Source organism: Salvelinus alpinus, chromosome 4 (assembly GCF_045679555.1).
Source record: "Salvelinus alpinus chromosome 4, SLU_Salpinus.1, whole genome shotgun sequence".
NCBI lineage: Eukaryota > Metazoa > Chordata > Actinopteri > Salmoniformes > Salmonidae > Salvelinus > Salvelinus alpinus.
Window position 1 is genome coordinate 41987240 of NC_092089.1, and position 26534 is coordinate 42013773.

The 26534-nt window shown below is 44.7% G+C and overlaps 1 protein-coding gene across 5 annotated transcripts in view; it reads left to right on the forward strand.

The window, feature by feature from the left end:
• Positions 1-26534, forward strand: part of LOC139573663 (triple functional domain protein-like) — a 149929-nt gene that overhangs the window by 85372 nt on the left and 38023 nt on the right. For all 5 annotated transcript variants that reach the window (XM_071397389.1, XM_071397385.1, XM_071397387.1 and 2 more), the window contains 20 exons: positions 5265-5460; positions 6356-6522; positions 8363-8482; positions 9331-9522; positions 9753-10017; positions 10250-10365; positions 11271-11393; positions 12060-12257; positions 12513-12628; positions 15719-15785; positions 16042-16151; positions 16398-16467; positions 16579-16668; positions 17136-17228; positions 17548-17659; positions 19058-19248; positions 19472-19573; positions 20377-20516; positions 20735-20834; positions 23457-23712. In XM_071397389.1, the coding sequence (XP_071253490.1) occupies positions 5265-5460; positions 6356-6522; positions 8363-8482; positions 9331-9522; positions 9753-10017; positions 10250-10365; positions 11271-11393; positions 12060-12257; positions 12513-12628; positions 15719-15785; positions 16042-16151; positions 16398-16467; positions 16579-16668; positions 17136-17228; positions 17548-17659; positions 19058-19248; positions 19472-19573; positions 20377-20516; positions 20735-20834; positions 23457-23712 (2824 nt within the window). The remainder of the gene's footprint in view (positions 1-5264; positions 5461-6355; positions 6523-8362; positions 8483-9330; positions 9523-9752; positions 10018-10249; positions 10366-11270; positions 11394-12059; positions 12258-12512; positions 12629-15718; positions 15786-16041; positions 16152-16397; positions 16468-16578; positions 16669-17135; positions 17229-17547; positions 17660-19057; positions 19249-19471; positions 19574-20376; positions 20517-20734; positions 20835-23456; positions 23713-26534) is intronic.

The window sequence follows — 26534 nt, forward strand, 5'->3', positions numbered from 1 at the left end:
CAGTGAAAGTGCAGGGCGCCAAATTCAAAACAACAGAAATCTCATAATTAAAATTCCTCAAACATACAAGTATTTTACACCATTTTAAAGATACACTTGTTGTTAATCCCACCACAGTGTCCGATTTCAAAAAGGCTTTACGACGGAAGCACAACATATCATTATGTTAGGTCAGCACCTATTCACAGAAAAACACAGCCATTTTTCCAGCCAAAGAGAGGAGTCACAAAAATCATAAATAGAGATAAAATGAATCACTAACCTTTGATGATCTTCATCAGATGACACTCATATGACTTCATGTTACACAATACATGTATGTTTTGTTCGATAAAGTTAATATTTATATCCAAAAATCTCAGTTTACATTGGCGCGTTATGTTCAGTAATGTTTTGCCTCCAAAACATCCGGTGATTTTGCAGAGAGCCACATCAATTTACAGAAATACTCATAATAAACATTGATAAAAGATACAAGTATTATACATGGAACTTTAGATAAACCTCTCCTTAATGCAACCGCTGTGTCAGATAAAAAAAAAAAAACTTTACGGAAAAAGCACACCATGCTATAATCTGAGTACAGCGCTCAGAGCCCAAACAAGCCATAAAGATATCTGCCATGTTGTGGAGTCAACAGATGTCAGAATAGCATTATAAATACTCACTTACCTTTGATGATCTTCATCAGAATGCACTCCCAGGAATCCCAGTTCCACAATAAATGTTTGATTTGTTCCATAAAGTCCATAATTTATGTCCAAATACCTCCTTTTTGTTTGCGCGTTCAGTACACAATCCAAACTCACGACGCGCGGGCAAGTCCATGCGAAAGTTCAGACGAAAAGTCATATTACAGTTCGTAGAAACATGTCAAACGAAGTTTAGAATCAATCTTTAGGATGTTTTTAACATACATCTTCAATAATGTTCCAACTGGAGAATTCCTTTGTCTGTAGAAATGCGATGGAACGCAGGTCTAACTATCACGTGAACGCGCCTGGTCAGCTAATGGCACTCTGCCAGAGCCCCTACTCAAAGAGCCCTCATTCCCCCCTCCTTCACAGTAGAATCATCAAACAAGGTTCTAAAGACTGTTGACATCTAGTGGAAGCCTTAGGAAGTGCAATATGACCAATATCCCACTGTAAATTCGATAGGCGATGAGTTGAAAATCTACAAACCTCAGATTTCCCACTTCCTGGTTGGATTTTTTCTCAGGTTTTTTCCTGCCATATGAGTTCTGTTATACTCACAGACATCATTCAAACAGTTTTAGAAACTTCATAGTGTTTTCTATCCAAATCTACTAATACTATGCATATATTAGCAACTGGGCCTGAGTAGCAGGCAGTTTACTCTGGGCACCTTATTCATCCAAGCTACTCAATACTGCCCCCAGCCATAATAAGTTAAGTGAATATGACTCCTACAGAACAGTCAGCAAGACATTTTCAAGAGAGATTAGTGAGTTTTGGATTTTTGGAGTTGTAGCACTTTGGACTGGATCGTAATGTTTTGAGAAGGGTTTTTATTTTTATTTGATTTTTGATTTTTTTAATTTGATCCCCCTTTCTCCCCAATTTTCGTGGTATCCAATCGCTAGTAATTACTATCTTGTCTCATCGCTACAACTCCCGTACGGGCTCGGGAGAGACGAAGGTCGAAAGCCATGCGTCCTCCGAAGCACAACCCAACCAAGCCGCACTGCTTCTTAACACAGCGCGCCTCCAACCCGGAAGCCAGCCACACCAATGTGTCGGAGGAAACACCGTGCACCTGGCCCCCTCGGTTAGCGCGCACTGCGCCCGGCCCGCCACAGGAGTCGCTGGAGCGCGATGAGACAAGGATATCCCTACCGGCCAAACCCTCCCTAACCCGGACGACGCTATGCCAATTGTGCGTCGCCCCACGGACCTCCCGGTCGCGGCCGGCTGCGACAGAGCCTGGGCGCGAACCCAGAGACTCTGGTGGCGCAGCTAGCACTGCGATGCAGTGCCCTAGACCACTGCGCCTCCCGGGAGGCCCCGAAAAGGGTTTTTGATAGGGCTAGGAATTGCCAGGGAACTCAAGATACAATATTATCACGATACTTATTATCACGATATTTAGGTGCCGATGCAATATGTATTGAGATTCGATACTGGGATTTTATTGCGATTTGATGTTCCAAACATATTGCTCACCATACTGTATGTCTGCTGCAGAGGGACAAGTGAGAGCCATGAGAAAACGAGTTTTGATCAGTCATGGAAATAAAGGTGCTGAAAACAAATGGACTCCCTATTTAAAAAGATGGAGAACAAGCTATGAAGGAAAAATACTGGAGATTTGGTGCAGGTACAGCCAACTAGTGCACAAATAATATTGGCATATTGTCAAAACGACAAAGTACGATATATCGTCAAAAACAATAAACCGATATGTAACTATATCGAATTTCCCCATCACTAGTTTTTGATCAGAATTGAGGAGAAGTAATCTTGGAAGTACAGATATCTTTGGATGTCGTATGTACATGTCTTTAGATGGGTGTTAGTACCTGCTTGCTGAATACTTTGTGTCCACAGAGCAACTATTACCTGTACATTACACTGCTGACGTTACCTTGTCTGCTTTGCTGTCTGCTCTGCAGCGTTTTAATGAGGTTTCATCAGACCTTTCTGTTATGACAGTTGTTGTTGGCTGTTTGCCTTGTGCAAAGAACGGGCCGTTCTCAACCTCAGAAGTGCAGTATAAATAATGGTGTTTGTTCCTGTCTGTGGTAGCAGGCATGACTCTCTCTCATATTGTCAAAACAAGAGAAGAACTGCTCTGTTATTGATTGAGGTGGTGTAGATCTCAGTATCACAGCTTCTTGGATTATGAAATTACAAAGATATTTGGTTGACCGTACAGGTTGCTTACTATAGAGCGCCGTCGCATGTTTCAATCATAAACCATCTCAAAGATAGACAGAAAATACTTCTGCCAAAGAACTACTATTGCATAATGATAATCATGAGAAGCCAACAATCCACATCCTATATCTCCACAGGTCTATGTTTTGTTTCTGTGAAAAACTATTATGATATTATGTTGATCCAGTTATCAATTTGCTTAGGCTAGATGATAAAGGCTTGGTTTGCTGTTACATTATCTCCAGGTTAAGATCTTAAACGGTGATCAGCGATGGATTAGCATATGGATCATAGCTGAAGGGAGTTTGTGGTTAATTACTACCGCGTTTTAGTCTCTGACTTGTACATAAACAGTGAGAGTGTACACTACTAAGCCCCCTGTAGCCTGGCCCTTCCATGAAGCAGCCATACGCTCAGTGAGTTAGAGCTAGCCCTATAGCCCTTACCACATGGAACCCTCCCCTCCACCTCCTCACTCACATGTTCTTCCCCAGAGGACAATACAATACAGTACAGTACAGTACTAGATAATACAGTAAAGTACAGTACTAGATAATATAGTACAGTACTAGATAATACAGTTTAGTACTAGATAATACAGTAAAGTACAGTAATGCACAAGATAATACAGTACAGTACAGTACAGTACAGTACAGTACAGTACAGTACAGTACTAGATAAGACAGTACAGTACTAGATAGTACAGTAGGGAAAGGGAAAGGGGGATACCTAGTCAGTTGTCCAACTGAATGTATTCAACTGAAATGTGTCTTCCACATTTAACCCAACCCCTCTGAATCAGAGAGTTGTGGGGGGCTGCCATAATCGACATCCACGTCTTCAGCACCCGGGGAACAGTGGGTTAACTGCCTTGCTCAGATTTTGACCTTGTCAGCTCGGGGATTCTCTAACCAGTACAGTACAGTACTAGATAATACAGTACAGTACTAGATCATACAGTAGAGTACAGTACCTGATAATACAGTACAGTAATAGATAATATAGTACAGTACTAGATAATACAGTACAGTAGAGCCGGAGCCTGAGGAGCAGAGCAGAGGGTGCAGAGGGCCATCCAGAGGAAATTAAATGGCACAGTGGAGAGAATCAATAATTATTTGTTTCGCAGTACTGCGGTTTGGATTTTAACATTTTCCCATTCCTGACTTGGAACCCTGTCATTCTCCCATTCCTTTTCTGACTCCTCTTCTCTTCTTCATTGTCAGATGCCTTGAGGTTTGATTTCACTGCTCATGTGAATGGATGCAGGCAGCTGTATGAGCCTCTCAATTTCCTCCCAGTCATTTCTTTTTTACTACGTCTGCTGGATAGCCAGCCACCGCTTTAGTTCATGACCCGTATTACTTTTCCATAGTTTCCCCTCGACGACCATCACTCTGGACGCCTTGAATTTCCATCGGCCACATTCTTTACATTTAGCTCTGTGGCTGAGCAGCAGCTGAATGGGATTGTGATCCATGTGTGGAATGGAGACTAGTGCCAGCCTGTCTCTCTCTGAAGCATCAGGAAAGCGATTCTGTAAAACAGACAGTGGATTTGTATAATATAAAGACAAATTTAAATGGAAAGCCAGTCATTGTGAGCAGCCATGATATTTTGGATCGGTTTGGCAATAAAAATAATCACCACCCGGCATCTTCCCTCTTGGTCCTTGGTCACTACATTGATTGATTGATTTTGACTTCATTCCAATGAATGTGGAGGGCAACAATGAAGCAGTGCTGTAGGTTAGGGAAGGTAAGCCCATTCAGGCACCACCCACACTGGCATCACAGAGAATAGACTGACAGAGTACCCATCACTGTGCCAAGATGGATGGGCGTCATGATTCACCCTCCTTCAGCAAGTGTGCGTGGGTGGGCCCGTAAACAAGTGCTAACATCACAGGCAGACGCTCCATCTACAGTGTTGCCTACGGTCATGCCAGCTAGTCTGGGTAGTCCCTCTATAACCAAGGGAGAAGTGTATCGTTCTAGGAAACACTAAACACTTAGCTACTGTCTCGAAGATCAGCTTGGCTGGTGTTTTGATATTATTACAAATCCTTTCATTCTGACGCCGATTTAGTTTACACCCCTCCCAGGTCATATTCCACCTGGAGGGTTGGAATGATCATCTGTGTGTGTGTGTTTGTACATCTGTTTGTCCTGTACGTGCTATGTCACCTTTATTTCAAACGAATTTACAATGATCCCAGTGATCAGTGTTTCTATGTCTATTTGTACACTTCCATTGCAGTAGATAGTTTGTTGTTGCAGTTGATAGTTTGAGTGTCTATAGATCCTCTATAGAGGACTATCCAAATGAAGTGTTGCCCCTTTTCCTTCCCTCACACACTCCCAGATCATCTCAGACCTGGAGTCGTGGAATGAGGAGCTGTCCCAGCAGATGGGTGAGTTTGATACAGAGGACCTGACGTTGGCAGAGCAGAGGCTCCAGCACCATGCTGACAAGGCCCTCACCATGAACAACCTGACCTTCGACGTCATCCATCAGGGACAGGAGCTGCTGCAGTACGTTACAGAGGTCCAGGCCAGCGGTGAGTAGTGGAGAAACACACACGGACGGATGCACACACACATGCACCTTTTCCGTCGTACACTCACACACAACGACACATCGGATGGGCCAAAGCGATGCTGCTGCTGCCAGGGCAGATGAGCTATAAGCCAGGCCGGGTCAGCTCAGCGTTGTGGGTGAGGAGATAGGGTGAGGGGAGGAATGGGGAGGGCTGTTTAACCCAGCTATCGGACGCTGGAGAACTCGGCACAGTAGCGGCAGCAGGCCAAGGCCAGACGAGCAGATTTCACAGTAATCCTATGAACTCATGTCGCTGAGTAAAACCACTAGGCAGTGCTGCAGGACGACAGGCTGTATTGGCACACACACACACGTCAATGACGACATACACTAAGGAGATTTTGCATAATCAGAATGCATCCCAGAGCAGTTCTCTCCTGGACACCAAAGAGACAGACACACAGTGCTTCTATGACACACAGACTCTATACTCCATGCAGCCCAATGCAGGTCTGGAACACAGGAGTGAAATGTAAGTAATATAATGTTAAGGGCTGACTGTCTGGCCATATGGAGTTACTGATGTATGTCTGTATGCTTACCTAACTGTCAATCTTTTACATGTAGTCGAGACTGATTGTCTTGTATGAGGAGAGAGAGAGAGACCTTGCTTCTCTCTTTTAATATTTTTGTTAGGTTTGGGTTGTGTAATGGCTCTTGTTCTTTGTGTTGTTTTCAGGATTTGCTACAGTAGCTGATGAGCTCTCTCTCTCTCCTTCCTTCTCACTCTCCTTCTCTGTCTCCCTCTCTGTTTCTCTCTCTCTCTCTCTCTCTCCTTCCTTCTCACTCTCCTTCTCTGTCTCCCTCTCTGTTTCTCTCTCTCTTTCTCTCTCCCCCCCTCTCTCTCTGTCCAGGTGTGGAGTTGCTGTGTGACAGGGATGTGGACATGGCTACTCGTGTTCAGGACCTGCTGGAGTTCCTCCATGAGAAGCAGCAGGAGCTGGACGTGGCGGCCGAGCAGCACAGGAGGCATCTGGAACAGTGTGTCCAGCTACGCCACCTTCAGGCCGAGGTCAAACAGGTAAACATACGTCATTCTCTCTCTTTCTCTCTTCTACTTGTGTTCTCTCTCACTCTCTCCTACTTGTGTTATCTCTCTCTCTCCTACTTGTGTTCTCTCTCTCTCCTACTTGTGTTCTCTCTTTCCTACTTGTGTTCTCTCTTTCCTACTTGTGTTCTCTCTCTCTCCTATTTGTGTTCTCTCCCTCTCTCTTACTTTTGACTTTTGCTCTCACTTGTGGTCTTTCTCTCTCTCTCTCTCTCTCTCTCTCTCTCTCTCTCTCTCTCTCTCTCTCTCTCTCTCTCTCTCTCTCTCTCTCTCTCTCTCTCTCTCTCTCTCACACTCGCTTTCTCACTTTTTCTCTCTTTCATTTGCACCCTCTCTCACTCCCTTACTCACACACCGTCTTTCTGTCTCTTTCTCTTTCGTTCTTTCTTTTTCTCTTTCCAAGTACAATAGTGAATGTGGGATGACAACCATGAGATGCAGTTGTTGTGAAATAAGTGAAGGTGTATTATTATGTGAAGAGCACGTGATTATGAATAGATTGCTTTCTGTGCATGTAATATTAAGCGTGAAATGCTTTTCCAAGCAGATGTATTGACATCTGCGGGGTTGATTCTCTTAGATTGTACAACGGGAAATATGAGACCAGTCGATATGGTCATGACTTATGGCATTGACCATTTACAGTATATTCTAGAATATCTTCACTGAGCCACTTTCATTTCGGAGTCTGGTGTGGCTGTCTATTATCCAGACCACACCTGTCCCCTTGGCAACAGGGGTTCGAGCCCCGACTGTCTGTGCCCTTAACCACTTTCTGTACCCCTCTCCATGTCTATCTCCCACTCTGTACTTACACCTGTCCTGTCAATCAAATGCGTAAGGGGATTGGAACCCAGATCTTCTTCAAATAAAATACAAATAAAAAGACAGTTAAGATAGATAAACTCTCAAAGGCCAATACATATATCAGTTAGCATCTCTTCTCTGCCTTAATAGCACACAACATCTTTCTTCTGTTCTATTCTATCTGAACTCAACTGGCCAGCAGTCGCTCTCTGAAAGACTGAAACACTGCAATGTGTGCTGGGAAAGTAGAGCAGTTCTTTAGAGATGACCAACGGCCCGAAAATGAGGAAAAAGAGAAACTAGGCCAGCAGGAGCATCATCTGTTAATCTTATTCTGTTTATTCATTTATTTCATTTTCCTCATTCGGTCATTGTTGTAGAGCGAGAGATTACCCGTGTCCTGGAAGGGAAGAGAGGCCTATGTGTGTTTTTTGTGGCTATAAGCTGAGAGAGCAGGCCAGGCAGAATACAGCAGTAGGTGTTCTGTCTGTCTGTTACTCACTGAGCAGCGTTTAGCCTCTTCCCTCACACAGCCGCTATGCTGAGCTAGGAGTTTGGCAGCAGTGATAGCACAGAGCATGTGTCAGATACACAGCAGGTGTGCAGTGCTGACTCAGAGCGGAGCCCGGAGGAGGAGACGGTGTGGAATCCTCCCTGGGGCCTCTGGCAGGCCGTCCCTGTGTGGACAAAGAGGAGGGTGGGAGGGGGAGAGGTGGGGAGGCGAAAGTGTCGAGGGTGACGCGTCACAGCTGACTTGACCTTGCCCTGACGCTTGATGTATTCCCTTGTGTGTGTGTCTCAGGGTGGTGACAACATGGTGGGTTAGGCCTGTATACTGGAGGTTGTGCTTATCTGTGATGATGATTATCATGTCCATTATCAACGTGTCTGTGGTTAATGTAGGGGCTGTGTGTGTGACTGTTTATCTTCGTCTGACCCATTACTGATTCTCTCTTCGTGTGTGTGTGCGTGCGTGCGTGTGTGTGTGCGTGCGTGTGTGTTTCAGGTGCTGGGTTGGATCCGTAATGGAGAGTCCATGCTGAATGCAGGTCTGATCACAGCCAGCTCTCTACAGGAGGCAGAACAGCTACAGAAGGAACACGAGCAATTCCAACATGCCATAGAGGTAACTCTCTGTTCCATCTCTCTCATGTATTCCTCTTCTTCTCCATCCCTCTCCACTCCTTCTCTTCCTCCTCCTCTTTTCCTCCCTCCGTGACCCTGGCCATGACCCCACTCTCCGAGGATGACTCAGGGAGAGTGGGATATGTAAAAAACACACTTCCGATTCAAACATGCGTATTAATTCAGACTTGTACATGTGTGAAATAGGACAAATATAAACACCCAGCAAATTCTTATTATTTTCCTCATCTCCATCCCCCTCGTACTCCTCTCCTCTCCTTCTTCTCTCATTCTCCTTCTCCTCTTCTCCTTCCTTCTACCCTCCTCCTACACACCTCAGTAAAAACCCGAACCTCCCCCACTCCTCTTTTCATCCTCTATTGGTCATATATCATCCCCCTCTCTGATTTCACCAGAAACAGGCCCCTGTTTTCACCCCAGAACATGTTTCCTTTGAACTCTTCTGAGCAGGGCTCATTTTAAATGCAGCCGTACTGTATAAAGGACTACATTCTGCAGGGCTGAGATTATGCAGGCAGGTTTCTGGAGTCATCTACTCACTGTGGAAGGAGAGGAAAAAACCCTGTTGGAGATTATTAGTCCCAGTTACTAGATCGATTTGATTATGGGATTGTAATGATATTGTCTAATGCTGTGGTGTGTTAACAGTCATGGTAGCAGAAGACTCACACAGTATGTAACACTCAGACTCATTTCCTGTAGCTGTAGCCTCCAATCACATTCCTCCGTGTTCTTGTGAAAATTTGAAGATGTTAATGTGAACAATATTTATGAAGTGGAAACACTTTAATTAATCACCTCCCTCCCTCTCGCGCTCCCTCTCCTCAGAAAACCCACCAGAGTGCATTGCAGGTGCAGCAGAAGGCCGAGGCCCTACTCCAAGCCAACCACTACGACATGGACATGATCCGGGACTGTGCAGAGAAGGTGGCCGACCACTGGCAGCAGCTCATGCTCAAGATGGAGGACCGGCTCAAACTGGTCAACGCCTCTGTAGCCTTCTACAAGACCTCCGAGCAGGTGGGTGGGACATCGCTAACTGTTTCCATGGCAACCCGCCAGAGAAGGCCCATTGGCCCCTAGCCCAGTAACATGGCCCAGATTAGGGTATATTAACCACTCTAGATAGGGTGGTATTATATGGTATTACACTGCAGTTTGCCATGTATTTGTGTCCATGTACTTAGCTTGGGCTCGCTGGTGCATTGTGGGCAGTGTAGTTTTGACCTGTGCTGTGTGCTGCTCTGTAGGTGTGCAGTGTGCTGGAGAGCCTGGAGCAGGAGTATAAGCGTGAGGAGGACTGGTGTGGGGGAGCTGATAAACTGGGCCCGAACAGTGAGTCAGACCATGTCACACCCATGATCAGCAAACACCTGGAGCAGAAGGAGGCCTTCCTCAAGGCTTGTACACTAGCAAGGCGGAACGCTGACGTCTTCCTGAAGTACCTGCACAGAAACAGTGTCAACATGCCAGGGATGCTGTCTCACGTCAAGGCTCCTGAAACACAGGTCAAAAGTAAGTGGCTCTTTTTTCCCTTCCCAATCAAATACACCTTAGATCGTTCTTTACTGTGGTGTTCCTTTCAGGTGCCCTCTTCTTTTAGACAGATGGGATGTGTCCCCAAATAGCCCCCTATTCCCTATATAGTGCACTACTTTAGTGCTTTAGTAGTAGACTGTAGGACTAGCTTGCCTCTTGTGACATAGCCATGGTTTAAATGATAACGTGTCTGTTGTGGTTTTGTCAGACATCTTGAATGAGCTGCTCCAGAGAGAGAACCGGGTGCTGCACTTCTGGACAATGAGGAAGAGGAGACTGGACCAGTGTCAGCAGTATGTGGTGTTTGAACGCAGCGCCAAGCAGGTCAGTGCTGCTCCTCAAGGAGAACTATACCAGAACGGTAACATTCAGGACTGCAACAACACGGTCACACACAAGCTATAAAAGTAGACATATAACAATATGGCGGGTCATATAACATACCACCATGTTGAACCCTGTGCAAACTGCTCAGCTAAGCACTAGTTGGACTAATGTTTTGACCAAGGGCTGACCAAACCAAAGCCTCCAAATCTGATTACGTTCCAGGTAGACTGGTAACAACACAACAGTAGTGTTACCACAGCTATAATTACATGCCCTACATTTTAACACTGGCTTATTGTAGTGCAGTGTCTTTCTTGTCCTCAGTCGCTCCAAACCGCCTCCTCTCATTTAGTCAGTGCTGATTGATGGACCAAATGTGTGCCGCAGAGCAGACAACTAAATCTCGTTTGTAGACTGTTTGCTCCCCCATGTGGTCTGGTGTTAGCATTACACTGGTCTGGAGAGGCAGCAGTGAAGAGTGCAACTTCCTATCCCCGCGTAGATGTCAAATGTATAGTATGGTGTAAGGAACCCACAATATAAGCTTGTTTTACTGCAATGTTGGTAAACAACTTACTTGTAAACAAATACTGTATAGCCTCTAAACATGGTTAAAACTATACGTTAGATATCATGGATGGTCAGTCCTTGCATCCATAGCTCTGTCTATGAATTTGAGAGTGGTTACATTTCTCTAGCCCCATCCCTCAGTTGTTTAGCAAAACAGGGGCAGGGAGTCCGCTTTGATATTGTTTCAATTAAGGATTCTAGCTTTATGTCCATGAGGGGGCGTGAACAAGTGCACACTTCCTCAAAGGGTGAAGGCTAGGGAATAGGAATTAAACATTAGGGTGATGACAGATAAATGATCTGGCCCTCGTCTCCTTGTGATTGGTCCACAGGCTCTGGAGTGGATCCACGACACGGGAGAGTTCTACCTGTCGACCCACACCTCCACCGGATCCAGTATTCACCACACACAGGAGCTGCTGAAGGAGCACGAAGACTTCCAGATCACAGCCAAGGTGAAGGTCCCCTCCAGCAGTGTACAACACTATCAAACACCACCTCACTCAATCAAATGGCATCTACTGGATGTAATCTATGTATTGTATAACCTTTGTAGTTCTGAATCAGACTGTATGGGTTGTTTAGACTGTGACGCCTGTAAGAACCTTAGCCAGTGTGTTGAGATGTAAAGTGACTAGTGTCAGTCAACCTGTCCCATACATACTCCGCATAGGGCTGTCTAGGATCTGTTTAGGTTGTGCAGGGTACTGGCCATCTGCGTGTACGCGTCCCAAATGACACCCTCTTCCCCACCTACTACATTTGACCAGAGCACTATGTACCCTGGTCAAAAGTAGTGCACTATATTAGGGAGTAGGGTGCCATTTGGGACCCTGCCGTGTAGTGTGTTTTGCTGCCCTGCCCTGTTTGCGGCCCTGTGCTAGGTATTATGATGCTGTATCTATGAGGCCCAGTCACAGGGCAGCCCATTGTCCCTGATGTTCTGGCCTCCTGAGTTATTGTGTGGCAGAAAACTCTATTGTAGTCATGAACCTCTGGCACAGTGGGATTTGGCTCACGGGGTTGACACCCACACACACACACACACACACACACGCGCGCGCCCCACAGCCCCCGTTCATTCTCTTTTTCACTCTCTCTCTCTTTCTTTGTATTGACAGCAAACCAAAGAGAGGGTGAAACTGTTGATCCAGCTGGCCGATGGCTTTTGTGACAAAGGGCACGCCCATGCGCTGGAGATAAAGAAATGGGTCACCTCTGTGGACAAGCGCTACAGAGACTTCTCCCTCCGCATGGACAAGTACCGGTCCTGTCTGGAGAAAGCACTGGGCATCGTATCCTCTGACTCCAACAAGGCCGTGAGTACTGGAGGACAGGGTGGAGGAATGTTGGAGTGGAGGGTTGAGATGGAAGATGGTGTATGTGTGGGAGGGGGAGGTTGTGTGTGTGTGTTTGAAACAGATGAAAGGTGGTGAGTGTGTGTATTTGCGTGCTCACGCTCATGTGTGAGAGTGTGTGTCTCTGTGTCTGTGCGTGAGTCTGTATCTGTGTGTGTCTGTGCCCGTGTCCCCTCGGCGGGCGGTGCCTCGTAAAGTCCCCTGTCTGTCCTACAGAGTAAAGGGCTGCAGCTGGACATCATCCCCGCCAGCGTCCCAGGGTCAGAGGTCAAGCTGAGGGATGCTGCCCACGAACTCAATGAGGAGAAGAGGAAGTCTGCCAGGAGGAAAGAGTAAGCATTCACATACACAGTGGTTACACAGTTTGGTGGAGAAGCATCATTGTTATTCAAAGCACTAGCAGTTGGGAATACCAGACAGGAAAGTTTGCGCCGGGTGACTGAAATATTTTACGTATTCATACTGCAGTAATTAACATTAGTATTGTCTAACACTTAACATTTATTTCATTGAAGATATTTTCATGAAATCTGATAATTAGTATTCAGATAAAAAAATATATATATATGACATACTGTATCTAACTTCAAAGTCAGAGCCACTAGAAGGTTATTGAAATAATGAGGCCGTCGAAAAAGTCTGAGCTACTTGTATTTAGTTGCCCTTTCCTTTTGGGACTTAGTGTTTGATGTTGCTCTGTGTAAGACTTACAAATTTAGGGCATGCTAAATTGAAATGAAAATAAGGTCATACTATCACCATGAGAATAAGGTCATACTATCACCATGAGAATAAGGTCAAACTATCACCATGAGAATAAGGTCATACTATCACCATGAGAATAAGGTCATACTATCACCATGAGAATAAGGTCATACCGTCACCATGAGAATAAGGTCAAACTATCACCATGAGAATAAGGTCATACTATCACCATGAGAATAAGGTCATACTATCACCATGAGAATAAGGTCATACTATCACCATGAGAATAAGGTCATACTATCACCATGAGAATAAGGTCATACTATCACCATGAGAATAAGGTCATACCGTCACCATGAGAATAAGGTCAAACTATCACCATGAGAATAAGGTCAAACTATCACCATGAGAATAAGGTCATACTATCACCATGAGAATAAGGTCATACTATCACCATGAGAATAAGGTCAAACTATCACCGTGAGAATAAGGTCAAACTATCACCATGAGAATAAGGTCATACTATCACCATGAGAATAAGGTCAAACTATCACCGTGAGAATAAGGTCATACTATCACCATGAGAATAAGGTCATACTATCACCATGAGAATAAGGTCATGCTATCACCATGATAAAAGGTCATACTATCACCATGAGAATAAGGTCATACTATCACCATGAGAATAAGGTCATACTATCACCATGAGAATAAGGTCATACTATCACCATGAGAATAAGGTCATACCGTCACCATGAGAATAAGGTCAAACTATCACCATGAGAATAAGGTCATACTATCACCATGAGAATAAGGTCATACTATCACCATGAGAATAAGGTCAAACTATCACCGTGAGAATAAGGTCATACTATCACCATGAGAATAAGGTCATACTATCACCATGAGAATAAGGTCATACTATCACCATGAGAATAAGGTCATACTATCACCATGAGAATAAGGTCATACTATCACCATGAGAATAAGGTCATACTATCACCATGAGAATAAGGTCATGCTATCACCATGAGAATAAGATCATACTATCACCATGAGAATAAGGTCAAACTATCACCATGAGAATAAGGTTATACTATCACCATGAGAATAAGGTCATGCTATCACCATGAGAATAAGGTCATACTATCACCATGAGAATAAGGTCATACTATCACCATGAGAATAAGGTCATACTATCACCATGAGAATAAGGTCATGCTATCACCATGAGAATAAGGTCATGCTATCACCATGAGAATAAGGTCATGCTATCACCATGAGAATAAGGTCATACTATCACCATGAGAATAAGGTCATGCTATCACCATGATAATAAGGTCATACTATCACCATGAGAATAAGGTCATACTATCACCATGAGAATAAGGTCATACTATCACCATGAGAATAAGGTCATACTATCACCATGAGAATAAGGTCATGCTATCACCATGAGAATAAGATCATACTATCACCATGAGAATAAGGTCAAACTATCACCATGAGAATAAGGTTATACTATCACCATGAGAATAAGGTCATGCTATCACCATGAGAATAAGGTCATACTATCACCATGAGAATAAGGTCATACTATCACCATGAGAATAAGGTCATACTATCACCATGAGAATAAGGTCATGCTATCACCATGAGAATAAGGTCATGCTATCACCATGAGAATAAGGTCATGCTATCACCATGAGAATAAGGTCATGCTATCACCATGAGAATAAGGTCATGCTATCACCATGAGAATAAGGTCATACTATCACCATGAGAATAAGGTCATACTATCACCATGAGAATAAGGTCATACTATCACCATGAGAATAAGGTCAAACTATCACCATGAGAATAAGGTCATACTATCACCATGAGAATAAGGTCAAACTATCACCATGAGAATAAGGTCATACTATCACCATGAGAATAAGGTCAAACTATCACCATGAGAATAAGGTCATGCTATCACCTCAAACTGCATAGCAGCTAGAGCATTCTCATTCTCTTCCCCTTTTCCCTTTATCACCTTAAAGAGCAGCAGATAGCCTAGCAGTAAGAGCATTGTGCCAGTAACCGAAAGGTTGCTGGTTTGAATACCCGAACCGACAAGGTGAAAAGTCTATGTGCCCTTGAGCAATGCACTTAACCCTAATTTGCTCCAAGGGCACCGTACTACTATGGCTGACTTTGTAAAACAACACATTTCACTGCACCTATCTGGTGTATTTGACAATAAAACAATATTTTTCAGGGGTTTTACTGTACTGTATATCTGCATCCCAAATGGAACCCGATTCACTAAATAGTGCACTTCTTTTGACCAGAGCCTTAGTCAAATGTAGTGCACTATATAGGAAATAGGGTGCCATTTGGGACGTAGAATATATCAGTGGTTCCCAACTTTTTCCTTTCCTCCGAAAAGAGGAAACCACTGCTGTGTCACATGTGACATTTGTCTATGCCCCTGACTCACACAAAACAGACCCAAACAAAAGCCATTTTCTCTCTCTCTCTCTCTCTCTCTCTCTCTCTCTCTCTCTCTCTCTCTCTCTCTCTCTCTCTCTCTCTCTCTCTCTCTCTCTCTCTCTCTCTCTCTCTCTCTCTCTCTCTCTCTCTCTCTCTCTCTCTCTCTCTCTCTCTCTCTCTCTCTCTCTCTCTCTCTCTCTCTTTGCTGCAGTTCCCACAAGTTGAATGTTTTTTTTTTCCAGGTTCATAATGGCAGAGCTCATTCAGACAGAGAAGGCCTACGTCAGAGACCTGCGGGAGTGTACAGATGTAAGTACTGAGAAACCACCACTCCATTCAACTTGTGGCATATTCACACTCGTTTACTGACAGACTTTATACAGTGGCCCCTAAGGGGTTGACTTTTTGAAAGGAAAACATTAAGCCAAGGCCCAGGGGCAATGCAAAAGGTATGCTTGATTGATCTGGTTTAGTTTTAGTTTGTCATCTGGTGGTTTTCTGGTTGTAGAAATGTCAGGAATACAACCAGGTAAAGATGATGTGTTGTTCTCTGTGTGGTTTCCAGACCTACCTGTGGGAGATGACCAGCGGTGTTGAGGAGATCCCTCCAGGCATCGTCAACAAAGAGCACATCATCTTTGGCAACATGCTGGACCTCTACGAGTTCCACCACAAGTTAGTGTTCTGTACTGGAGTTACCCACACCGGACTCCCATTGCCTTCTAGATGCACTGGAGTGGTCAACCTATGGCCTGTCTATAGTAACTCAACCTGGGTCCTATTCATTAGTACACACCATGAATAAAAATGAAAACAAGTGTTTCTTATTGGACAAGTTCGGGTAGTTCCTCCTCGTTTTGCCCGGTTTAGTTCTGTTCGGATCCTAGTTAATACAACCCTGATCTCTCCCTTTCTGTACAGCATCTTCCTGAAGGAGTTGGAGAAATACGAACAGCTACCTGAGGATGTGGGCCATTGCTTTGTCACCTGGGTGAGTGTCTCACTGTCTGGACAAGCCAGCTTACAACACTGACATAGGTTGACATGGCTGAGATGTTGCTGGAATATTGTGTCTCTTAACATTTGTGTGTCCATTTTGCAGGCAGATAAGTTCCAGATGTATGTGAACTACTGCAAGAACAAACCAGACTCTACCCAGCTCATTCTGGAGCATGCAGGGCCCTATTTTGATGTACGTGTAGATGAGTACCAACTTAGGCATGCTATACTACTTAATACATCAAATGTTGAACCACTAATCAAATTCTGTGAGGTCTTATTATATGGTCTTTTGAATCAGATCCTTTGAAGTACTATTTATGCTAATAGTTTTGAATAAATGCAAAGAAGCAATATTATGCTGGTATATCAGTTATGACGGTAGCCTCCAAATCTGGCTTATCTGGGTGATTTCTGGGTGTTTGGCAGTGAGGCTGATCTTAACAGGAGTTGTGGTGGTAGTACAGGAGGGAGGAAGAGGGGTAGATGAAGCATACTCACAGAAGATTGACCTTACGTTGCTGTCAGTGACCTCCAGCTCTGAGGAGAGGGGTATCTCCATCAGTGCTGTCTGTCTAGGTCTAGGAGCAGGATTACGCTGGCGGCTGCTGCCTCGGCTTCTCTGTGCCCTTTAAGACGTCTCTGTCTTTTGGTTTCCAGGAAATTCAACAGAGGCACCGGCTGGCCAACTCCATATCCTCATACCTCATCAAGCCTGTCCAGAGAATAACCAAGTATCAGCTGCTTCTCAAGGTACTGTACACTGGCCAAACAGAAACAGTCGCTAGACGACTCTCTGTAATAAGTATGTAACATACAGCACAGGAGGTTCTGGTGCGCCCTCTGTTCTCTCACCCTCTGTAATCTAGCTTGTATAATGATCTTGTTTATTGTAGAACACATCGCTAGTTGTCAACAAAGCTACAGTGTTGGAAGCTAAACTGCATCTTGCATGGAACACAGTCCTGTACAGCCTTTATCTTTCGTTGGACCTTGAGGTTTGTGAAATGCAACTGAAGTTTTGTGTTTGTTTCTCTCTCTCTCTCTGTGTGTGTTTGCGTTTCCTCTTTAGGAGCTGCTGACCTGCTGTGAGGAGGGGAAGGGGGAGATCAAGGATGGTCTGGAGGTGATGCTCAGTGTCCCCAAGAGAGCCAACGATGCCATGCACCTCAGCATGATGGACGGTAGGAGTAAATATACATAGAACTAGCTAAGGGTTTCCCCTTTTATCAGTAGTAGGGGGACTAGGCCTTGACTTCCTGGACATTTCTTTTAGCTCCTAGTCGAACAGGCTGGGCTAATTCACAGGACGCTTTCATGGAATATACACTACCATTCAAAAGTTTGGGGTCACCTAGAAATGTCCTTGTTTTTGAAAGAAAAGCATATTTTTTGTACATTAAAATAACATCAAATTGATCAGAAATACAGTGTAGACATTGTTAATGTTGTAAATTACTATTGTAGCTGGAAACGGCAGATTTCTTATGGAATATCTACATAGGCGTACAGAGGCCCATTATCAGCAACCATCACTCCTGTGTTCCAATGGCATGTTGGGTTAGCTAATCCAAGTTAATAAAAAAAAGAAGGCTAATTGATCATTAGAAAACCCTTTTGCAATTATGTTAGCACAGCTGAAAACTGTTGTTCTGATTAAAGAAGCAATGAAGCTGGCCTTCTTTAGACTAGTTGAGTATCTGACAGCATCAGCATTGGTGGTTTCGATTACAGGCTCAAAATGGCTAGAAACAAAGAACTTTCTTCTGAAACTCGTCAGTCTATTCTTGTTCTGAGAAATGAAGGCTATTCCTTGCGAGAAATTGCCAAGAAACTGAAGATCTCGTACAACGCTGTGTACTACTCCCTTCACAGAACAGCAAAACTGTCTCTTAGCAGAATAGAAAGAGGAGTGAGAGGCCCCGGTGCACAACTGAGCAAGAGGACAAGTACATTAGAGTGTCTAGTTTGAGAAACAGACGCCTCACAAGTCCTCAACTGGCAGCTTCATTAAATAGTATCCGCAAAACACCAGTCTCAGCGTCAACAGCGAAGAGACGACTCCGGGATACTGGCCTTCTAGGCATAGTTGCAAAGAAAATGCCATATCTCAGACTGGGCAATAAAAATAAAATATTAAGATGGGCAAAAGAACACAGACACTGGACAGAGGAACTCTGCCTAGAAATCAACAGTTTTCAGCTGTGCTAAAATAATTGCAAAAGGGTTTTCTAATGATCAGTTAGCCTTAAAATGATACACTTGGATTAGCTAACACAATGTGCCATTGGAACACAGGAGTGATGGTTGCTGATAATGGGCCTCTGTATGCCTATGTAGATATTCCATTAAGGATCTGCTGTTTCCAACTACAATAGTCATTTACGACATTAACAATGTCTACACTGTATTTCTGATCAATTTTATGTTATTTTAATGGACAAAAAAATGAGTTTATTTTCAAAAGCAAGGACATTTCTAAGTGACCACAAACTTTTGCACTGTAGTGTAGCTTTAGAAATTATTATTTGAATCAAGTGACTTGACAGTCCCCTCTCTTCCTCCTCCTCTTCCCCCTCCAGGGTTCGATGGGAATATTGACTCACAAGGAGAGCTGATCCTGCAGGAGTCCTTCCAGGTGTGGGATCCCAAGACTCTGATCCGTAAGGGACGCGAGCGCCACCTCTTCCTATTTGAGATGTCCCTGGTCTTCAGCAAGGAGGTCAAGGACTCTAACGGACGCAACAAGTACCTCTACAAGAGCAAGCTCTTTGTAAGCACAACCTGTCCACTCTCTCATCACAATGGCTGGAACTCAGACTTGAGATCTGCACGCTTAACTTAAATTAAAGTCTCCCATTCACATCAATGAAGGATTTACCAAAATAGTTGCCTGCGCGGATCTCAAGTCAATACATTTTTATCAACCCTATATTTACTCTCTTTCTTTCCTGTTTTTTCTCTAACTCTGTTTTTGTGTTGTCTCTGCTCCTAAGACTTCAGAGCTGGGTGTCACAGAACACGTGGAGGGGGATCCGTGTAAATTTGCTCTCTGGGTTGGGAGGACCCCCAGTTCAGACAACAAGATGGTGCTGAAGGTAACTGGGACATTATGACTTAACAGTAACCCAGCACACAGTCAAGCACCATGAATATGTATGTATTTACTCACACTTTTGCCCAAAACGTATTCCCTTAAGTGGGTGTTACTGTGTGTTTTAAAGATTTAAGTTCAACCCACTAAGATTTGATGACCACTAAATGTACTCCTACAAAAACATATTTCTTTGAGTGGGCGTTACCAGGCCTATGTGTTCAAGTTTGAAGATTTGCATAACAGTTCATGCACTTAGAAACATATCTGCGCGTTGATGCGTTGTGAGCCACAGCACACACACACACACACATGCTATGTATATATTATACACATTATATAATGGCAGACTGCCCATCTTTTAATCTGTCCGTTATATAAAAGCAGCATACTCTTGATTATTGTTGCATAGTTCCCATGAAGACATGAGTGAGTCATATGCTAATTGTGTGTCCACGCATTCACATCATTCAAACAGCACTGAAGGGCCCTTTAACTGGCTCCTCGGAATTCCTAAATTGTGAAACATACTGTAATCGATTGAAAGGGTCTTACTGAATGACAGGAACATGACAAAATGTCCTTTGTGTGTTCTGTCCATGTACTCTGGTAAAAAATAGTAAGCATTGGGATAATTACTGTGACTCAGTGAACGCATCGATGAAGGCATCAGGGTCGACTGTGTTGACTGAACAGCTCTGAGTGTAGAGTTAGTTTTGCATCATAGATCGAAATATTGGGAATGTGTGGACTGAGATCTTTCTGCCCGCCCGTCTGTCTTGACCGTCCGTCCGTCTGTCCCCTCAGGCGTCCAGCATAGAGAACAAGCAGGACTGGATCAAACACATCCGGGAGGTGATCCAGGAGCGTACCATCCACCTGAGAGGAGCCCTGAAGGAGCCTATTCACATCCCCGAGGCCACCACAGTCAAACACAAGGGCAGAAGGTACAGTGCTCCACCTTGTATCAACCTCAGCACTTCTCACAGCCTTTCTTACGGACCATACAGGACCGACTGCATTGAACATTGGTTTTATACATTACAGTTATTGTTCCGTCAATACCGCAGCACAACCTAACATTAAAGTGCCCCAACAGTATATGATTGTGAGAGCTGCCCCGCCCTATCTTGATTGACGTCTTCTTCCTCTTGTCCCTCTGTAGTCATGGAGATGACCTGGACAGCCAGGGTGATGCCAGCAGTCAGCCAGACACCATCTCTATCGCCTCCCGTACCTCTCAGAACACACTGGACAGCGATAAGGTGAGTCATCATATGCTGCCCATTGCCTTCCAAAAGCTACGCCATTCAAATACGACACGTTGCCAACTCCGGAGTCTGATGTAAGACAATGGTCTGCTGCTACAATCCCTGCAGTTTAAGGCTTCACCAACGATGGCTGTTGGTCTCTGTTGTGGAACAGCGGAAGTCTTCACAGTATCATTTGACACGTTAGACTCTAGAGACGTCTTTTCAACAGCGTTTCAAACTGTAGCCTCTAAATCCAGTCATTTTTAGGGGAGACCGCAACCAGACAAGTAAATTAGAAATTAGTATTTCAAGACATTTTAATTTGTACTGGCTTCCTGTGAACCTGTTGCCTGATAAGGGACTGTCTGAAAACCAAACTTTCGTTAGACTTTTCCTTTCCATCTCAGAGATGAACATGAGAAACATGGCTCTTCTTCAGGAAGGAACAGATAGTGTGATTGTATCAGGCAATAACAGCACAGAAGGATATCACTCCTACTCACAGTCAGAGCTATATTCTCTCACACAAACACTCTGCCTCTTTAGGGACCATGTTTCCCTGCCAAAGCTGGACTTGCAGTTATTCTGCTCTATGCAGCTATGCTCCTAATTCAAGGAATTAGGTTCAAATTGACTTAGCCACAGTGGTTGAGTCAAATGCTACCCTATTCCCTTTATAGTGCACTCCTGGTCAAAAATAATGCACAGCAAAAGGAATATGGTGACATTTGGAAGACATGCATAGTATGTCCCTTTCTGTAAGTGTCCTTCCTGACACAGTGTAGCTCTGGTTCTGTCAGGGTACAGAAAACAACACAGAGAGGGTCAGTCAAGGTCACAGAGAGGTGATGAGGGAGAGTCCTTGTGTCCTCTCATGTCCACTAATGGGCCATGGTTCCTTTAATGCAGGGCACAATCACTCACAGTCAACTCTCTCTTTCTCTCCCTCTCTTTCTCTGCCTCCCTCACTTTGTCTTTCTTTCTCTCGCTCTCTGCCTCTTCGCCTGGTGTTGTGAGATCTATGAGAGGCAATGACAGAGTGGAGTTGTGTGTCGGCGACGCGTCAACGAGTGTGTCAGCCTCCCACTAGCTGTACCACTCTCTGTGTCAGTGTCATATCTCCAGCCTCTTCTTGGAGAAGGCACAGCTGGTACAGTAGACAAGGAAGGGAGTGCTTTGGCTCTGGTATATAGTGCCTAGATACCATTGTAGGGCCATCGGGCGGAGGGATATGAGAGTAGGTGGGCCTGCGTGTTACCTCAGGTCAGTGTGGTTCAGTGTTAAGTTAACCTTGTGTCGCGTCGATGGATTAGATTCAGCATCAGGAGCATCAGAGTATGAAGGAGAAGAGGACAGAGGACAGAATTATGGAGAACAATAAAAACTCAGGTCCGGTGACTCAGCTTTTGAACTCGCTGGCTTTGCCTCACTACCAATGGGTATGTATGGATCTCTAGCAGTTACTAACTAGCCATGTCGGTTGGATGTTGGTTGGAGTCCTTAATTGGTTTGATTTGATAGTCATTTGAAGAACGTGTTGTCAGTGTGGAACTGCCGAGGTGGATCGTCATTCTCCTGTAACTGATTTCCCTGTTTGAAATGTCCCTGATGTGCCCATCATCGTCAATGTATATTTGAATGGAATACTGTATATGGTAGTTTAATGGACATTTTTTCCCCCTGCATCTACTGCTTTAGAATGTCAGAGCGTTTCTTAGGTCATGTTGAGGCATCTGAATGTGTGGCGAGTGACTCACCAGAATGACATTTTTACAGTACAACTCAGTACAGTTGAGCTACAGTAGCTACAGTATGTGGTTGGTTTGGAGCCTGCACTGTGCTGCGCGTCTGCTCTGATGGCCATCAGAATAAGCTCTTAGTCTAGCCTTGTGACTGAGACTGGGTCTGGGGAAACAGAATGACTGACAAGTGGCAAATCAGCAATTCTCAGGGGGACTTGGGGACCTGCAAACCCATATAAGAACTCAGTTGTTGACATGCTAATAATCAACTCGCTATTGCTGATTAGTACATCCTAAGAATCTCACAATTTAATGACATGTAGTTATATTTCACACCCTCATTATGATACTGCTCCTAAACATCAATACATTCAGGCTGTTTCTTCATAACCTCAAACTATTCCTTTATGTCATGTAATGTTTATAGTAAATCTGACATGCTCCCTCTCTCTCTCCCTCTCCATCCCTCCCTCTCTCTCCCTCTCCATCCCTCCCTCTCTCTCTCCCTCCCTCTCTCTCTCCCTCTCCATCCCTCCCTCTCTCCATCTCCATCCCTCCCTCTCTCCCTCTCCCTCCCTCTCTCTCTACCTCTCCATCCCTCCCTCTCTCTACCTCTCCATCCCTCCCTCGCTCCCTCTCCATCCCTCCCTCTCTCTCACCCTCTCCATCCCTCCCTCTCTACCTCTCCATCCCTCCCTCCCTCTACCTCTCCATCCCTCCCTCTCTCTCTCCCTCTCCATCCCTCCCTCTCTCTCCCTCTCCATCCCTCCCTCTCTCCCTCTCCATCCCTCCCTCTCTACCTCTCCATCCCTCCCTCTCTACCTCTCCATCCCTCCCTCTCTCTCTCTCCATCCCTCCCTCTCTCTACCTCTCCCTCCCTCCCTCTCTCCAGCTCTCTGGTGGCTGTGAGCTGACCGTGGTCATCCATGACTTTGTGGCTAGTAATGGCAGCAGCTCTGAGCTGACTCTACGGAGGGCTCAGACGGTGGAGGTGCTGGAGAGGCTCCATGACAAGCCAGACTGGTGCCTGGTGAGGACCACGGATCGCTCCCCTGCCCAGGAGGGCATAGTACCCTGTGCCATGCTCTGCATCGCTCACTCACGCTCCAGTATGGAGATGGAAGGACTATTCAACCACCACCACAAAGGTAGGCCTTGATGTTGGGACTGAGAAGGCTGGAACACACACAGATACACAGACACAGATACATAGACACACTGTCAGCCTTGCTGTTGTGAGGCACCTGGAATACAGTACGGGAAACGATTACATGCACACATCATATGGTTCTAAGCAGGTGCTGGAGATCAAATGATATGATCTGCAAAAGTAAAAAAATAAAAAAAATAGTCTGGCATCAATCTACCGTTAGGTCTGGAACACACACATGTACACACAAATACACACAAACACACACACACACACACACACACACACACACACACACACACACACACACACACACACACACACACACACACACACACACACACACACACACACACACACACACACACACACACACACACACACACACACACACACACACACACACAGGCACCGTCTGTACCTTGGTCCCAGGGGGTTTCTATTGGGCGAGTGTGTACTTGCAGTCAGTGAAGGATTCCAGGTGCTCCCTGGTTTACGGTCTGTAGAGGAGGTGTTGATGACTCACGTGCTGCTGTGGAAAACATATTGATTACCACCTCCATTATTCTGTGGGAATTCATATAGACATGACTAACTCATTCATACTTTGCATACGTGGCCTGTCTCTCATGGTCCATATTCGTCAGGCACCAAACGGATGAAAACTGACCGAAACAGGTAGAGACTACCTGAACTTGTCCAATATAAAACACATGCATTTTTGTTTTCTGTTACAAAACGTTTTGCTACCGTGTGGCCTTCAATATGACCCTGTCCTTTTGACTAGACAGTGGTTTTTCTTTATCTTTCTTCAAAGGAGAAGTAGTTCTTGAGCTCCATGACCTGACCCCATTCCAGACCCCAGGGGATGAGATCAAAGAAACCTGGGTGGCAATTGGAGCTTCTGTTCTGTCTTGACTGAGTCACAAAGTAAAGCTTTGTTCCTGTCAGACGGCCCGCCCTCCTCCTGTCCTGTCTGTAATAAGATAGAGGTGATGTTTGTGTACTATATACTGGTGGTTTCCATGGTGCGGCACAAGGCTACCTGGGGCGGCAGGTAGCCTAGTGGTTAGAGCGTTGGGCCAGTAACCCGAAGGTGGCTGGATCGAATCCCCTAGCTGACAAAGGTAACATCTGTCGTTCTGTCCCTGAACAAGGCAATTAACCCACTGTTCATTGTAAATAAGAATTTGTTCTTAACTGACTTGCCTAGTTAAATAAAGGATAACATTGTATGCTGATAGGTTTCCTAAACATTAGGCTCTTCATCATTATAAGGGAGTGGGGAATCCTGTATTTTGGCTTAAACCAGGTAGTGTTTGATGCATGTTACACACTTGGATGGTTTTCTCTAACTAATAACAAACTTTAGGATTTCCCATCCAGTTCTTTATTATTGTGCTACCTTCAAGTTTCATGTGTGCTTTTTCCCCATGTTTTTTCTGAGGGCCTGTAGGAGCATCAGAACTTCTTAGACGGTCCGTTCTTATACCCGCGCAGTGCCAGAGCTTTCCTATTTTCTGTAATGGCCAGTGAATTGTTATACAGACTGAAGACTCCCCTCAGCAGGGTTATTTTAGAATTAGTAGGCTGAACCTGTCCTTGGTGCTCCCCTTGTCTTTGTGGTGCTTTGTCCTTGAAGCAGAGCATGTAGGCCTAAGCTTTTTTCTCAGGGCAGTGGACGGGTTAGGGGTTTGGGGATAGATCTGGGAACTCTCCTCGTCCTACTCCCGACTGGTGCTGTCACCCAGATGCATGGCTGGGCCGGAATGAGTGCAGGCTGTGAGCAGGAGGTTTGCCCTCATTCGTTGTTTTTCCTCATTGCATTCCCCATCCCTTGGACTTAGAACAAAGCCCTTGCTGGCTGGTTTCCTGTGGTGAATTAGTAGCTGTCGTAGCTTGTGTAAACCCCACAAGTTCTCAGAAAATGCTGTTGATGTGACTCCTGTGATGTTTTTGCAATTAAGTTTGTAAACTGAATTAGACAAAGCTACTGCTTTTTGGCTATTTTTGTATTTTCCAACTATAGGACCATGAACTAGGACATGGTTCCCCAACTGGTGGCCTGCGGGTGGTTTTATTTGGTCCCCCAAATGTATATATGTACATACATGTATATATGTATATATTTATTTTTTTGTTGAATTTTCATTGTTGGACATAAAAGACTGTAAAAACACCAGAAAAGGGGGGGGATTAGGTGGTCATGATGGAATGTGGCCAGTTTGGGAATTTAGCCATGAAACCGGGGTGAAGATGGTCAGCACACCCTTTTTAACATCCCATCTGAAAGACGGCACCCTACGCAGGACAAATGTAATCAAGGTTTGAAATTATGTTTCATATTTTTGTCAAATACTTGATCTGTTTAGGTTTCTTGCGGGCAGTTTGCATTCTAAATATATATTTTTTTTATTATGTTCCGGCCCCAGACCATCCGCTCAAGAAAAAATTGGCCCGCAGCTGAATCTAGATGAGGATCCCTGGACTAGGAAATGCCACTATGACTATCCCCAGCTAGATCAGTGTGGACCGAAGTGTACAGTAGGGGGAATAGGGACCATCAATACGTTTAGCGTATTTCTAAAATGTGCTAAAGAGACAATAGCAACATCTCCCTTCAGTTGCTGATTCAGCTTAAAACGGTTACCTTCTCAAAGGTACCAGGGAGGCCTTAGCTTTTTTGGTGTGGTGCACGTGTGTGTGGGTGTGTGTTCCACGTGTGTGCGTTGTGCACGTTGCACACGTGTGTTTTGGTTCTTACAGGAAACAGGCTCTGTGGTTAGTGCCCAGAGATCCTGATGAGAAAACATACAGTTG